Raw genomic sequence first — 16,125 nt, 5'->3', positions numbered from 1 at the left:
TAAAGATATTCCAAACCGTATTTCATGCAAATTTGCATTGATTAAAACCCTCTTCAGGCATGGACTTATAAAACAGGTAGAAAAAATACTGTTGATCTAATATTTCGTGGTTTTATAGAATGTTGCAGTTTAGCCGGATATGTTACAGTTGTGGGGTGCTGCTTTTGAATGTGTTACAGATTTAGGATAATACTTTTTCCTTCTTCAGGATTCTGTTGTTAGATGTAAATACTGCTAATCACCATTTATTTTGTCATTTGAGGCAGTCAGACATGTACTAGAGTGGCGTTACTGTAACGACATTTAAAAACACAGGAAAGTCCACCTAACGGGAGAAGATGTCGGTTGTGATATGTCAAGAATCACATATGATGAACAGTTGATGATACAAGTTATGCAGAGCAATCTCCCACCCTTTTCCATGCAAATTGACCCATCGTTTGAACAATCTCCAAATACATCGGTTGTTAAATATTTTTCCATAACCTCTAAATAAATCACCAAAGATATCGCGGCGCGAAATCGAAAAATGTTTTAAATCGAAAAAATGTTTTAAGTGTGTAAATTTATTATATTCACATAGTTAATTACTTTCGTTCAACTAAAAAAAGAGTGAGTTACTATGTTTATAAGGTAACGCCTAATTTTTGAAAAACCCGAATTTAATGTGCTCGGGGCTCGCGTTTAAAGCAATGCCTACAGTCCTGAGACATGCCTTCTAATGGCGCACAGTCCTGAAAAGCCCTTGCCACCGTCATACACACAAAGATAAAGATGATATACTTTTTGATGGGAAAATCCTGAAACATTATCCATTTTAACTATAAACTGCGTATAACATCCTCTGTTAAATGATTTAGGCTCCTAACTGTGACCAAACAGATTCAATGCTTCAGATTAGCCTATTTGATTGTGCATGCTTGCCAAATCTTCATTGCGCAGATGCATATCTGCTTGTAGGCAGCTACGCGCCTGCAAGCAGACTATGATTCGATGGTTGTTCCAACAGTAAACACGTATACATGTTTAACAAAAAAAGAATCTTTTGTTATTTGAAATAAATTTTTATTGCACATGTGCGAGTTGTCGTGAGAAAAGCCAATTAATTTCTTAAGTTCTTCATTACCGATTCCGAGAGGATATTTTCTCTTAAGCTTATTAGTAATTGAAATCGTTGACAAAGACACGCATTGCCAAACTCTTCTGAAGCTAGGACACATCGTTTGCTAGCTTAATACATGTAGCATAAATAGGTACTATTTATGAAAGAACGCTTTTAAAGTGCAAACGACGATTCAATGCGAATTGGTGATTATGGTATCTATAAAATTAGATATAGAACACTAGCTTTCCATTGAAAATGTTTATATATCTTTTATTAATATAGCTGTTGAATCAGATTTAGAATTTCGAAATTAGAAAAAAATGCAGTTGGTATAATATATTTGTTACATCTCACAAAAAATCCCGCATAATTCATGATATCTAAATTTTATTTGCTATCCTGGTATTGTATATTGTCAAAATGTTTTCAAAAAAAGTATCATCCTAAATCTGTACACATCCAGAAGAAGCACCCCCCAACTGTAACATTCTATAAACCACGAAAAATTAGACCCACATTGATTTTTCTACCTCGTATTATAACTGCATGCCTAAAGTAAAGACGGTCTTTATCGATGCAAATGAGCATGAAATATGGTTGAAACATATTTTAATCAACTTCTTTTAGATAATTTTCTATCAAAATTTCGGATTTTGTCATTAAAAGCTTGATAGACATCAATATACTGTGTTTCACGTGTTAAACCATGTCTCAGCAGACGTACATACCATTGATCTAGAAAAACAATTTTTACTTTTGCCAAAAAAAAAGATAAATATTTACTTTTTTTTGGCAAACAAAACACCGACAGTGATTTTTATCCTCCGAAGGCTGTAACGTTATCCAGGAATACTGTAACAGTAGCATCCTAAATCTGTAACACGATATCCTCCACAACCGAGTCTCGTGTAACAGTTCCTCCCCCGTGATTCAGACCCCTGACCTTGTCAGCTATGCAGAGGTGTCCTTTCTTTGGCTTACTTATAGAGATTGTTCTTTTTGTTTACGAAACTATTGTAGAATATATATAGAACATTGACATTTACCTAGCTGTACTGTTGGTCGACATCATGTATTCCTGTTGAACAAGAAATGTCAATGTGAACGCCCAGCACAGGTTCAAAAAGTTTGCAAATGACATTGTTTCCATGGCGCAGGTATTCATTCATCTGAAACAAACACATGACGGATTAAATGCCCAGTAGACCTTGATTCTAATTAATGTTACTTTAAAAATATTGATTGTTTTTGCCGGATGATTCAGCACGTCCGATCAGACATATTTTATGGCATAAATGCAGAGTCTATGTTCAAATTATGTCAATTCGAATGCAAAAAGTACATCAACGGTTTTTTCTATGACAATGATCTATTCTGTCTATTCTGATCGATTCACTATCTATGAAGCAATGCGTTAATTCTGCATCGACTCTATTTCAAGATCTGAGAATGATTTGTTGTAGATCTACCAGTGGATCTAATGATAATCTATGGTGGCAGTGATACAAGCATGCATATGCTATGTTCTCCGCCCAAAAATAGGCAAATCATTCTCAGATCTTGAAATAGAGTCGACTGATAATCAACCTTACTTTGAACTCGTTGCAAAAAGAATTAATTTATATAAATCTATATAACTTTGCACTTACCATTGTTCCTAGTCCCAGAACAACTCGACCTGTCAAAATATGTAAACACGAGGGAGGCCCTTTGACAGGACAGTCCTGTAAACTTCCGAAGGAAATAGTCCAAATTTATTCCAGTTACTTCCATATGCGATATTATCGTGAATTATAATTATATGCATAATGTATCGCATATAGATTTAAGCATAACGTTAATGTTTGTGAATCCTGTGCTTTAACTGTTTTCACGTTAAGCGCCGAAAATCATGAAATCCATAAGGCCATGTGCTCAGCCTGATCACATTTCTACGCACTAACACATTTTTGTGTGAAAAAATATGCTGAAATTTATATTTTATTCTGTCAATTACTTTGTGACTGCAACCGTTTCTAAAAATAAAATTGACACATCTGACTTTTATGTGTATTGCCCTTGTAATGATATTATGGATTTTTGTCATAGATACGCATGTTTATCTCAGATTAGTTGTGAAATGATGATGTCTGCATAAAAAAAAGAGAAAATAAAAATTATCTGAAATTATCGACTCTAAAAGGCACGTTCATCAAATTTATTTAAAAATTGATTGCTCGCAGGAAGTAGATATATTATCTAGGTACGTTTTGGTCACAACTTTACGCAGAATAATGCTTGAATGTAGCAGCTGTCGATTTTGAAAAAATATGACCGCCTAAAAATATTTTTTTCTGTCTTCTGTCCGGATTTTCGGGTACAAGTTGGCATTTGTTTTTCAAGATATATACTTCGAAGGAGAGCTAAATCATTTTCAATAGGCATTTCATTCATCACATTATGTAATTCTTCAGTAAAAATTCGCAAAATGGTTGTAAAGACAAGCACTAAAATGTCGATATTTTGGCTATAGAATGTACCTTAAGACATATATTAACAACATATCCAAAATAGAAATACCATGGTAAAATATGCATCTAGAAGCAGGTTCTTGTTTTACAGCAATTGTGTTCCGAGTCAGGGAAAATATGCAACATGTTTTTGCTCATAATTTGACTAATGTTAGTCCTCTTTATGTCACTGTTCTTACCCCACCTTGTTCCAAAGTCACAGGACAGTGTAGATAAAAGTTATCCCCGCCAGGTGAAACCCTTACATTCGCGAAGGCAACAGAAGGCATGTAATGTAAAACACAAAAATGCTCTTGCATATTTATATAAATACAATCCTTAAGAACATAAAACGCAAGTACTCAATGCCTTTGCAGAAGACAGAGCAGCAAGGGAAATGCCCTAAGCGGAAACAATCTTACAGGGATAATGACAGGGTGTAATAACATTGTCATATTTAGTCGTTCCTAGAATGGTTTCATTTCGGTTTCCAGCTTTGTCAGTCTCATTTCGATAAGCATACACACATCTGCGAGCATCACGTCAATTATCTCGTCAAGACATGCATCCATTGTACTGTACGATTTGTAAGTAGAAATAAAACTGCCTATTACCGGAAACACATATTTTGAATATCGGTGATGAATTGGAGAAAATTCTTTTCTTTCTACTCGAGAATGTATAGTCGCGCCGTCTGGTAAAACAGTTTGTTTATAGGAATTTAAAATCACTTTAAGATCTTCAACATCGGTTTGTAATTCTTGTGATATGCAATGCAGCGATGTATCATCAAGACAAAAGTTTCTGAGACACGTTTTGCGCGCTTCCGAAACTGAAAGCGTATCAATTAACGTCTCAAGATATGGTATTGGAAGAAATCCACAAATACCGGACAGCGTCTTTTGTAGTAGGAAATGACTACCGCCTATACTACTTTTTTTGGATATGGATTCCTTAACATATGACAGAAGAATATTTGATATTGCCTCTCCTCTTATATTCAGAAGGCTTTTCAGATATTTATCCAAGTCCCAAAAGTCATACATGCTTCGGTCCACAGAGCTTACTAGAAATATTCTTCTGCTTTCAGGGCAGCTATTAGTGTTGTCTGTAATGTTCACCCTAATCTTATCCAAACATTCGTCTGCATTAAAATGTTTTCCTAACACTCTTTTTTCATTCATTATGTCAATATCAATTTTTGTACGCACAAACACAATATTTTTGCTCAAATGTAAACATTGTTTAGCGAGCCATAAATCAGTTTCCTTAAAGCGGTCAGCAGAAACAATTACAACTACGTCAAACGTAGAAATGCCAACTTCATTCAAGTAAGTTTCCGTTGGATATTGCGATGTTCCCACTCCAGGTACATCATATAAAGCTACTAGTTTATTCTCAGGGTAAGGATATTTGCGGGTGGTTGCAGTTGTTTCGACAACACCAACCTCTGCGGCATCGTCGTCATTATCTTGCATTCCTCTCAAAGCATTAATTAAGCTCGACTTTCCGACACCAGCATTTCCAGCAACAGCAACCTTAACTTTCGTCCTTTTCCAGATCTCGATGGATTCAGCGATATACATATTCAGACCATGAATATATCCATACTCTTTCATTCTTGCACTAAGTTTATCTTTTTGAACGAATGAACGAAATCTCTGTAAGAAAATTGTATATAGATATTACCAAAAGTACCTAAGTAGGTATGTCAGATACACACTTACCGCCTTTATGAGATATGTGTTCTCTACCAAAGTATGTGTTATTAAAGAAAAACAGTTTTAACTGTTAATATCTGTGATACTTTAGCTGTATGTTTTAGACAAGGTTTCCTGTTGTTCTAGGTTAATATTTTACCGGGAAGATGGGGATAACGTTAAATTATCCTTTAACGATTTTCTTCTCCGAAAGCAGACGGTCCAGAGCTTAGATATTTGACACGTAGTACATGTATAAACTAGCGGTCTTCTAACTGTATAATCCGACAGCCCGCGAACATTTATTGCAAGAACTGAAGTCAAAAGAATGTTCAAAAAGGATATTTTTTATCCTGCATAAATAAACATTTCTTAAGTGTCAAAGCTGTGTGACGCTGTATCTATATTTTGCTCGCATGTGTTTAGCATAGGGTTGCTTGTACTCGCTTCTAAAATATTAGAGTGTACAGTAAAGTTCACAAGGGTGAAATTATGACATTTTGATGCAAAACTGCCATATAAACATTCGCAATAACGTTCATAGATAACACGGTGCGAAGGGCGATCACGTGATATTTTTTACGAAAACGCGAAAACACGATACGAAAGTTCGATATTGTTATCGTAGTTATCGTCCCATCGCAGCATGTTACCACGTCCTCGTATCGTAATATCGTAATTTCACACCAGTCGAATAGATGATAGTGCGATAATTAGGTGCAAAAACGCGAAAGTGCAATGCTAATATCGTATCTTCGCATCATTATACCACGTTTTCGCACTTATTATTACACCAGATTTATATAGCACCCTTTTCATGATAAACACGTTCAAAGGCGCTTTAATATAGCAAACGCAGCCACACAGGGCGCGAAATTCATCCTCTACTAATACAGACACAGGGCGATCTGACCAGAGGGACAGATAGAGAGAAATCATTTCGATACAGGCTTGTCCGGCTAATTTAGCATAGCTCTTTGCGACTAGACAGTCTGGTTCTTTAACCTACCTGGTGTATAGCACCGAAACACGCGAAGCCTTCATTCCTTGGAAGAACCAGTACAGGCCTCTTAGTTAGCAGGGAGACACTCAAGAGCATCTCAGAAATTTCCAGTGCCTAGACCGGGATTCGAAGCCCGGGCCTCTGGATTGACAGTCAAGTGTGTTACCACTAGACCACCGGCCCACCTTACGTGTTACTCTTTCTTGTTCTGAGCAATTTGTTAAATATATATTATATCCTGAAAAGCAATAATCTACAAATTATAATATTCTAAGATAAAAATTCACTTGAGTCAAGGTATCTTAACAAATACTAGTAACAAGAATCTTAACAACCCTTTGCTGTAATTAACAAGAGGACCATGATGGTCCTGAATCGCTCACGTGTCCCAACATGACCCAGTTTTGAACTGAGTATGACGTCGTTTTTTCTATTATTTGAGCCAGTTTTGAACTTGACCTCGATATCATCAAGATAAAAATTCTGACCAATTTTCATGAAGATCTATTGAAAAATATGGCCTCTAGAGAGGTCAAAAGGTTTTTCTATTATTTGACCTAATGACCTAGTTTTTGAAGGTACGTGGCCCAGTTTTGAATTCGACCTAGATATCATCAAGTGAACATTCTCACCAATTTTCATGAAGATCTCATGAAAAGTATGGCCTCTAGAGAGGCCACAAGGTTTTTTCTATTTTTATACCTACTGTCCTAGATTTTGACCGCACGTGACCCAGTTTGGAACTTTATCTTAATATTATTAAGGTGAACATTCAGGCCAATTTTCATGAAGATCCATTGAAAAATATGGCCTCTAGAGAGGTCAAAAAGTTTTTTCTATTTTTAGACCTACTGACCTAGTTTTTGACCGCAGTTGACCCAGTTTCAAACTTGAAGATGAACATTCCGACCAACTTTCATACAGATCCCATGAAAAATATGGCCTCTAGAGAGGTCACAAGTTTTTTTTTATTATTTGACCTACTGACCTAGTTTTTGACGGCATGTGACCCAGTTTCACAAGTTTTTTTTCTCTATTTTTAGACCTACTGACCTAGTTTTGGACCGCACGTGACCCAGTTTCGAACTTGACCTAGATATCATCAAGATGAACATTCTGGCCAACTTTCATAAAGATCCCATGAAAAATGTGACGCCTAGAGTGGTCACAAGCAAACGTTTACGGACAGATGGACGCAGGGACGCAAGGACGGACGACACGTCACTTTGTGACAGGTGAGCTAAAAATGAATGTCTTGATTTACGTTAATTAGTTCCCATTTTATTGAGTCCGGTTGTGAAGCATGTAACTTATTTGCATAATTCTGTACTTGTTGATATGAGGATTCAGTAAGGACTCAAATTAACTAATGACCTCCATGTTGAGCGGTGTGTACATGCCTTTTGAGTAGATATCATCGTTTGTCCCTTTGTTTGGCCATTGTACAAACAAGTAAAACTCTTTCATAACAATGCACAGCAGGTCTGCAATTTCTGAACTTACAGTAAATAAATACATGTACAAATTACTTACATGATAATCGTTTTTGTTTTTCTCACATTGCCCAACATCCGACGACTCCCTGATAAAGAAAGAACAGATCACCATTTTATCTTGAGTCGTTATTTTAACACTTAATGTCAGGGAAACTGGTAAAAACTACAGTCACAAGTTAAAGTTAATTTCAGAAAGCAATGTCTATTGCATTTTAAAACTAACATTATTTTGAAAAATCAAAATAACATAAACTTAGAATTAATAATTTAATAAAACTAAGATCTGCAAACCTTCTAAATGAAATAAGATATTTGTCATTGAATGTTGCTACCGGTTACAGACGTTAACATATATACACCATTTTGACAATTATTTAATTATTCAATATAAGTCAAAATTCAAAATTTAGTCAGAAATGTATTCGAGGGATGTACACATATATCCGGGAATTTCTTTATTTCTAGTCCCAATATGCTAAAATTTGAAAATAATACGGGTAGAAACATCAAATGTGGATATTTAAATCACAGATTTCAGAACATGTACATTATTTAGGCAACGTCGCACCAACTTCGTTATGACGCTATTATATCACACATACTTAATCAATACAAAAGGGGTTCATTAAATGCATTTTCTATACCCTCATATGAAAAAAATAAATACTGTTCAATTCTTTGCGCCCACAGGTAATGTTTAACAATTGCATTAACTTGATACCGTCTTGAAGTTAACACTGTTTCGCACTGTCTTGTATTTTTAAACAACCTTTACTGAGTCGTTTTGTTTTGTTTTTGTTTTTAATTTTGTATAAATTATTTTATTTCCTCAAGCTCAAACATAGACAAATTTCAAAGAGATGACCACTGCGCAAAACGATCACAGAGAATTTATTATACCAAATATTTTACTAAACGAAATCTCAAAGTATTGCGTAACAATTATAAAACACAAAATATAACTGTCGACAGCAATTTTTCTCGGGAGCCACAAGTAAAAAAATTTAATCGGACAGAAATTAAGCTCCAACACTGAAAAAATAGGGCCTAGCTCTCTGCATTAAAAAGAACCATAGGGCAGAAGTAAAACCTACCTACATTTCTTCCAACCTTTGTAAACTTAAGAATAAATGCAAAATCAAGAACTTTTATAAAATGTAACTAAGTGTTTTCAAAGATATCTAAACTTTCATCCTTCTGTACCAGAGGTTAAATTCATTTTAAACAGCAAGAAATGGCTAATCAAATAAAAAATCCGCTTTTGTACAACAAATCAATGATGGTAAGTTAAAAAACAAGAGCTGTCTGTAAGACAGCCAAGCTCGACTATTTGAAATATTGTCCCAGAAGCAGGAAAATATTACCCAAAATGTTAAATATCAAAAGAGTTTTAAGTTCAACCAGTATTTTCTAAGTCTAAAAGGGGGCATAATTTGCCCAAAATACATGTCAGAGTTATGGAACTTGACCCAGTGAGGTTGGTAATTGATCTAGAAAAAGAAAAAATAAGTTTCAAATCTAAATGCCTTTTAGTAATACATGTAGCTGTATGTACTTGCACGCAAAACTTTAACCAGAATTTTCTAAGTCCAAAAGGGGGCATAATTTGGCCAAAATAAAGGTCAAAGTTATGGGACTTGGTGCTATCAACTAGTTTTATAACCCCGAAGACACATGTGAAATTTTAATTCAATGTCTGCATTAGTTTTGGAGACAGTAACTTGCATGTAAAACTTTAACCAGAATTTTTTAAGTCCAAAAGGGGGCATAATTTGCTCAAAATACATGTCAATGGTATGGAACTTCACCCAGTGAGGTTGGTAATTGACCTAGAAAAAGAAAAAATAAGTTTCAAAGCTATATGCCTTTAAATGATAGCTGTATGTACTTGCATGCAAAAACTTAACCAAGGTGTGACGCCGACGGCGACGGCGACACCGACGGTGACGCCAGGGTGAGTAGAATAGCTAGACAATTCTTCGAATAGTCGAGCTAAAAATGAACATGCCTCCTGACACTGGCCATGTCTGCTTTTTGACAAACTGGAATCATTTGAACAATCTTGGTAGGGGGCAGGCCAGCAGTTTTATCAACAAAAATAAGTTTCCACTACATACATATGAGGAAAAGCGATCACACTCCCTGGCAGCCGTATTTATTGATGAATCGGAATAATTTGAACATTCTTGGTAGAAGGTCAAACAAGGACCAATTGTGTAAATTTTAAAATCCGGCCAGTATTTAATTTCATTTTTTAAAGTTCCACTATATACATATAGGAGAAAGTGATCATACCCTCTGGTAGTCATGTTTTTTGACAAATCCAAATAAGCAGGAGTTTCTTAAGGGCCATTTCAAAACAAGAGCTGTCCGTAAGACAGCCAAGCTCGACTATTCGAAATATTGTCCCAGAAGCAGGAAAATATTACCCAAAAAGGTTAAATATCAAAAGAGTTTTAAGTTCAAAAGGGGGCATAATTTGACCAAAATGCATATCAGTTAAGGGACTTGCTGCTATCAACTAGTTTTATAACCCCGAAGGCACATGTGAAGTTTCAATTCAATATCTGCATTAGTTTTGGAGATAGAAATTCGCATGTAAAACTTTAACTAGAATTTTCAAAGTCCAAAAGGGGGCATAATTTGCCCAAAATACATGCCAGAGTTATGGGACTTGACCCAGTGAGGTTGGCAATTGATCTAGAAAAAGAAAAAATAAGTTTCAAATCTTTATGCCTTCTAGTAATTGCTGTATGTACTTGCACGCAAAACTTTAACCAGGATTTTCTAAGTCCAAAAACGGGAATAATTTGCTCAAAATACATGTAAGAGTTATGGGACTTGATCCAGTGAGGTTAGTAATTGATCTAGAAAAAGAAAAAATAAGTTTCAAATCTATATGCCTTTTAGTAATAGCTGTATGTACTTGCACGCAAAACTTTAACCAGAATTTTCTAAGTCCAAAAGGGGGCATAATTTGGCCAAAATGAAGGTCAGAGTTATGGGACTTGCTGCTATCAACTAGTTTTATAACCCCGAAGACACATGTGAAGTTTCAAATCAATATCTGCATTAGTTTTGGAGATAGTAACATACATGTAAAACTTAAACCAAAAATTTTCTAAGTCTAAAAGGGGACATAATTTGCTCAAAATAGATGTCAGAGTTATGGGACTTGACCCAGTGAGTTTGGTAATTGATCTAGAAAAAGAAAAAATAAGTTTCAAATCTATATGCCTTTTAGAAATAACTGTATGTACTTGCACGCAAAACTTTAACCAGAATTTTCTAAGTCCAAAAGGGGGCATAATTTGGCCAAAATGAAGGTCAGAGTTATGGGACTTGCTGCTACCAACTAGTTTTATAACTCCGAAGACACATGTGAAGTTTCAAATCAATATCTGCATTAGTTTTGGAGATAGTAACTTGCATGTAAAACTTAACCAGTATTTTCTAAGTCCAAAAGGGGGCATAATTTGCTCAAAATAGATGTCAGAGTTATGGGACTTGACCCAGAGAGGTTGGTAATTGACCTAGAAAAAGAAAAAATAAGTTTCAAAGCCATATGCCTTTAAATGATAGCTGTATGTACTTGCATGCAAAAACTTAACCAAGGTGTGACGCCGACACCGACGGTGACGCTAGGGTGAGTAGAATAGCTAGACTATTCTCCGAATAGTCGAGCAAAAAACAGTTTGTCTTGCTAGATAAAAGAAATGTAATGAAAAAAAAAAGCAGTTTGGTCCTAATGGGGCTTGAACCTAAGTATATATATCGTGTTTGTTACCTTTATATTTTATCTCAGATTATGTCCCTTAATGGTTTTTTTCAAAAAGTAAAACATCGTTATATTATCGTTTCTTTATAAACATATATAAATGTTGACTGTCAAAATGTGAAAGCCGGTGGTTTTATTTGGCAGCATAGGGTATTTTTCACATTCTTTACTTCTTTTTCCTTTTTAGTTCCGCCGGTTTTTTTGTAATTGTTCTTTATAATACCTCATTTTTTTCTAATATTCCTTACCTGAAGAAAGTCTTGTGAGTATTGCTCTTGTTTGTACCCCTTAAAACTTACACATTGTCCTTAGGATAATCTCCTAAACACGGTATATTGATATGAGATTTTACTTATTTATATGCAAGTCCATGCTATATTAAAGTCAATGAATCAACTTGACTTTTAGTATTAACTTTGAAACCATGGTGGCCAATGATAAGGTTACAAAAGTAGCATAAACCGGTTTAAATTAACCTGTGGTGCGTTTGCCACTGACATTTACAAGACGGTACCCGACTGTGTTCCTTTCATTGTTCATTTTGCCATCGTTTGTCTATAACTTTTATTTTATTTATATTTCGAAGATACGTTTATGTATACAAATCAATACATACACTGTTACGGGGTTGTGGTTTGATTGGATTGTGTTCTCGGAACCTGACTTTTTTGTTACATATTAATCTTTGCGTTTTTCAGATTCCCAAGTGAGGACTTTGTGCCGTTTGTCTCACTAATTATGTACCCCCAATGGAGCAAACACAGTGTATTTTTTCACCATCTATAGTCTGTAATATCGTTACACTACCTTCTCAAGTTAATCAAGATGATTCATCACAACAGTACCCTATGCTCGCCTTAGATTGATATTAATAAGCGAGTCAGTAAATGAAGCCAGAAACATATATTTTCTTATGGGAAAATATATATTGAAAGTTTCTACAAAAGAGATGTACATTTATCCAGCGTAGAACTGTGTATCATTTGGAGACATGCAGTCATTGCAAACCCTTACTTTATTATCCTGGTGCTACTGAGGATTTGACACTCGCTTTCATTACGTTATACACTTCCTAAAGCTGGTAACAATTGCAGGGAATTCATCTATTTCGACTACAAACATCATAATAAATATATCAAAGCAAATTTACTGTGTTCCCAGTCGCGTTATTGTAAGACATTTTTGTGTTGGAGAGCTTTGTTTTGTTTGTTTAGCGTAACGTCATACCGACATCATTGTAATACATACTGAAAATTTTAAGTTTTTGATGGTAGAGGAAGGCGACATGTGCCCTCGGACATTATTTCAGGCGCGATTGGGCACCTGGATAGAGCCAGAGACCTTCCGTAAGCCAAACGGATGACTTTCTCACATACAAGAATTCTTCACCCGCAGCGAGGTTTCATGCATATAGTTTAGACATAGTACTAGAGATCAACCAATGACACAAGATACAATCGTACATTCACCTGTACACCTGTATGACACAAATAAATAGGAACAATGAAGTAGCTGTGTGGTTAAAAACTTAGTGATAAGTCATTTCATTGCAGTGTCAATTTTCATGGCAAATACTGAAGAGTTTTCTTCTCGTTTTTATATATGCTGTGTGATATGGTACAGATAACATTTGTCTAAATATCAGCTTAAATAGTGGATCTGAATTTATTTTATTAGACTTAAAACATTTCTGGTGTCATTCAATAACCATGTATTTGACAACCTTTTTTAAATGAGATAAGCTCTTCCTGCATTCTAGGTATAATTGGGAATTAAATATGCATCAATGAATTGATAGATATGACTGTCTGCAAAAGCGGTCACACAGAAATTAGAAGAAGTTTCTTTAACAACATGCTTCAAAATGATCAAATAAAACTAAAGTATTATTCTCGGTCATGAATATTATATATTAGCAGCCAGCGTTATTTTTTAAATTGTTTTTCATAATTCAAAATTTTAGGTACTATCTCTATATAGTATTCTTCATACGCTATGTATACATTTGTGTATTCACATGTCGTTTGATTAAGTTACCACAAACAATTATACAGTGCATATAGGACAATATATGGCAATCCAATTTTGTGCTACAATGAATGTCTACGTACCTGGCGCCGAACTATTCAGGAAAGATTTTATCTAAATCTTGATGCCATTATCGCTGAAGTTAATATTTACTTATAATTTAAACTTTACCTTGATAAAGAAGCGATTCTTCTCCTATGAGAAACCTTCCACTTGTATCTGTAACTTGTCGAGTTAGCATGTCCACTAACTGACCGTTTTCTTCTTCGTTCTCCGGCATCCATGTTACTACGTAAAATGACATAAAGAATAAGTAATATCATTGCTAAAATAATATACACATCCATTTTACAATAATTATTATTATTGTCTGTGTGATAGTCAGATCTGATAAAAGGTTTAAAGTCGAAACGTATGTAAACATTTCAAATAATATAGATATACGTTGTGCTTCGGGCGTAAATGTACTTTTAATATTGAACTAATCCAAGTAAAGGGGTGCTATAGTTTACTGAATACATATTTTATACATAAAAGACACCAACCAATCGCACGTACTAAACTTGTCTTTTTGGCGCAGTAGGTTAGAGTGAACGTCGCATACAATGTATCAAGGTGTACGTGTGGGTTCGTATCCCGGAAAGATAAGACTTTTTTTTCTTTTCTGATAACTACATTGTACAATGTCCAGCTTTTTTCACGAAGGTTGTTATTAACGTTGATGATTCAGCGGACGATTCAGAAACCGACACTGCCAGCGAATCTGAGGATTAACCTTGTTTGTGAAATGATTTTTTTTTCTGATATGAAATAAATTTTGAGAAAAAAAATATAAAAGAAAACAAATGGGGAAAAATGAAGAAAAAATAATTGAAAACAGTAAATATTAACCTCAGGCAATAAAATATGATACTTACTTTTTGAATTATAATTCATAATACAATAAAAAAAGAAATTCTGTTGGGGTTCGAACCAACAGGTTGCGTGCATGCCATGTATCAGGGGCAATCACACTTATCAATACACTGTGCAGTCTTTCATCGCAACTTACATTATATACCTATTTCTTACGTAAATCATCAGCTGAGATGATCCGAATACCAGATCCACCTTACTTAATGAACTCGCCCAAAGGTCGTTTTTAAATGTCAAAGCATATCTATATCATTGACTTAAATTGACCTATTTACAAACACTTAAGGTAAGACGAGTCAGTTATTACCTTAAATCATCATGTACGCAAAACTTACTAATGTATGATACGTCTCTTTCATTTAAGGATTACGAGATGTTTGTTCATTATAAGGTAGCAGTTGGTAGTTTCCAGCCACAGATTCGAATTGGCAAGGGTCAAAATCTGTCATTAGAGATAAAACCTTGAAGTGAAGGCTGTTTTGATGTTTGAAATATTTGTTGATGTGAGTTTCTGATTAACAAGTTTAAGAATGGTATGTTGCAGAAATTCTTCCAGATGCGAATGTAAGCTTGATGGCATTATTTTCGTATAACTGCTTGAAATGCGTATATACCGCTATCAGCATTCAGCTTCTCGTGAACTGTCAAATATCATATAGGCCTCACGCAGATGAAAATAGTGAAAAAAGTAATCGGTTGACAGGCATTTTTGTCCAGCTCTGCAAGTAATACTTGAAACTGAGTACAGACTGCATGTGGCCATTTGTCTCTATCATTTCCCCTAACATTTTAAGGCCACTTTGAAAAATGGCTAATTTCGGCTGAAATGTCATGTATTTTCGCGGGCTGAAATTATCTTTCAGGTGGCTTGTGGATTTTAAAATCTATGTATGAAGTGTACTATGTGTTTTATTTCTTCTTCAAGTAAGATGTAAACGGGTATCTTTTTATTTTCAGGTCTGCATCTTGTAAGATATCAGAAGCCGTCTGACTTGGCCACATCGCTCGGAAGTCCGAAGTACTAGAAACAATAAATATCTTTAAAAATGATGGTCGGCGAATTGTAATAAGGAAAGAACTTTATGAATTTTTCATCTAACATTCATCTTTCATCTAACATTTTTCAAATTGCAAAACTAAACACCGCACTTTAACAATTTAAATGGTTCTCTTTTAATTTTTCGCTAAGGTTTCGTAGGGTTGCAATTTTGTTTCGTTTATCCTTAGACGAATAATTACAGCAGAAGTTTGATGAAGATTCCTGAAGCGGTTCATGAGAAGAGGTCATTAAACGTGTTTATATTTTTAGCTAAATTGGTCCCTATCCCCATTTGTAACAAAATAGCAGGAGACCTTACGATATTGTTACACATCGAGTTTGATAAAAATCCATCACATTTTAGTGGTTAATGCGAAGAAAGGCATATCTACTTTTAGCTATAGTGGTCCCTAATAGGACCCAAGTTCTTATATAAATAAATTTGGAAGAGGACCTTATAATGATGCCCCAGACCAAGTATGACAAAGATCCACCAAGCTGTTCATGAGACGCTGTATAAAGGCATTTCTAGTTTTAGCTCTAGAAGCCCCTAAAAGGGGTCAAATGTCCCA

The 16,125-nt window shown here is 35.0% G+C and overlaps 1 protein-coding gene across 1 annotated transcript; it reads right to left on the bottom strand.

The window, feature by feature from the left end:
- Positions 1-4,061: 4,061 nt before the first annotated feature.
- On the bottom strand, positions 4,062-13,923 carry LOC128551745 (T-cell-specific guanine nucleotide triphosphate-binding protein 2-like). The gene is made up of 3 exons (XM_053532661.1): positions 13,771-13,923; positions 7,831-7,879; positions 4,062-5,255 (listed from the first exon to the last, which is right to left on the bottom strand). Exons 1-3 carry the CDS (start codon positions 13,920-13,922, stop codon positions 4,062-4,064), a joined length of 1,395 nt encoding a protein of 464 aa, XP_053388636.1. The 5' UTR covers position 13,923.
- Between the last annotated feature and the right edge of the window lie 2,202 nt (positions 13,924-16,125).

This window comes from Mercenaria mercenaria, unplaced genomic scaffold, assembly GCF_021730395.1.
Source record: "Mercenaria mercenaria strain notata unplaced genomic scaffold, MADL_Memer_1 contig_162, whole genome shotgun sequence".
Classification (NCBI taxonomy): Eukaryota; Metazoa; Mollusca; class Bivalvia; order Venerida; family Veneridae; genus Mercenaria; species Mercenaria mercenaria.
Note: the sequence above shows the minus strand (reverse complement) of the source record. Positions and strands in the feature narration are given on the sequence as shown.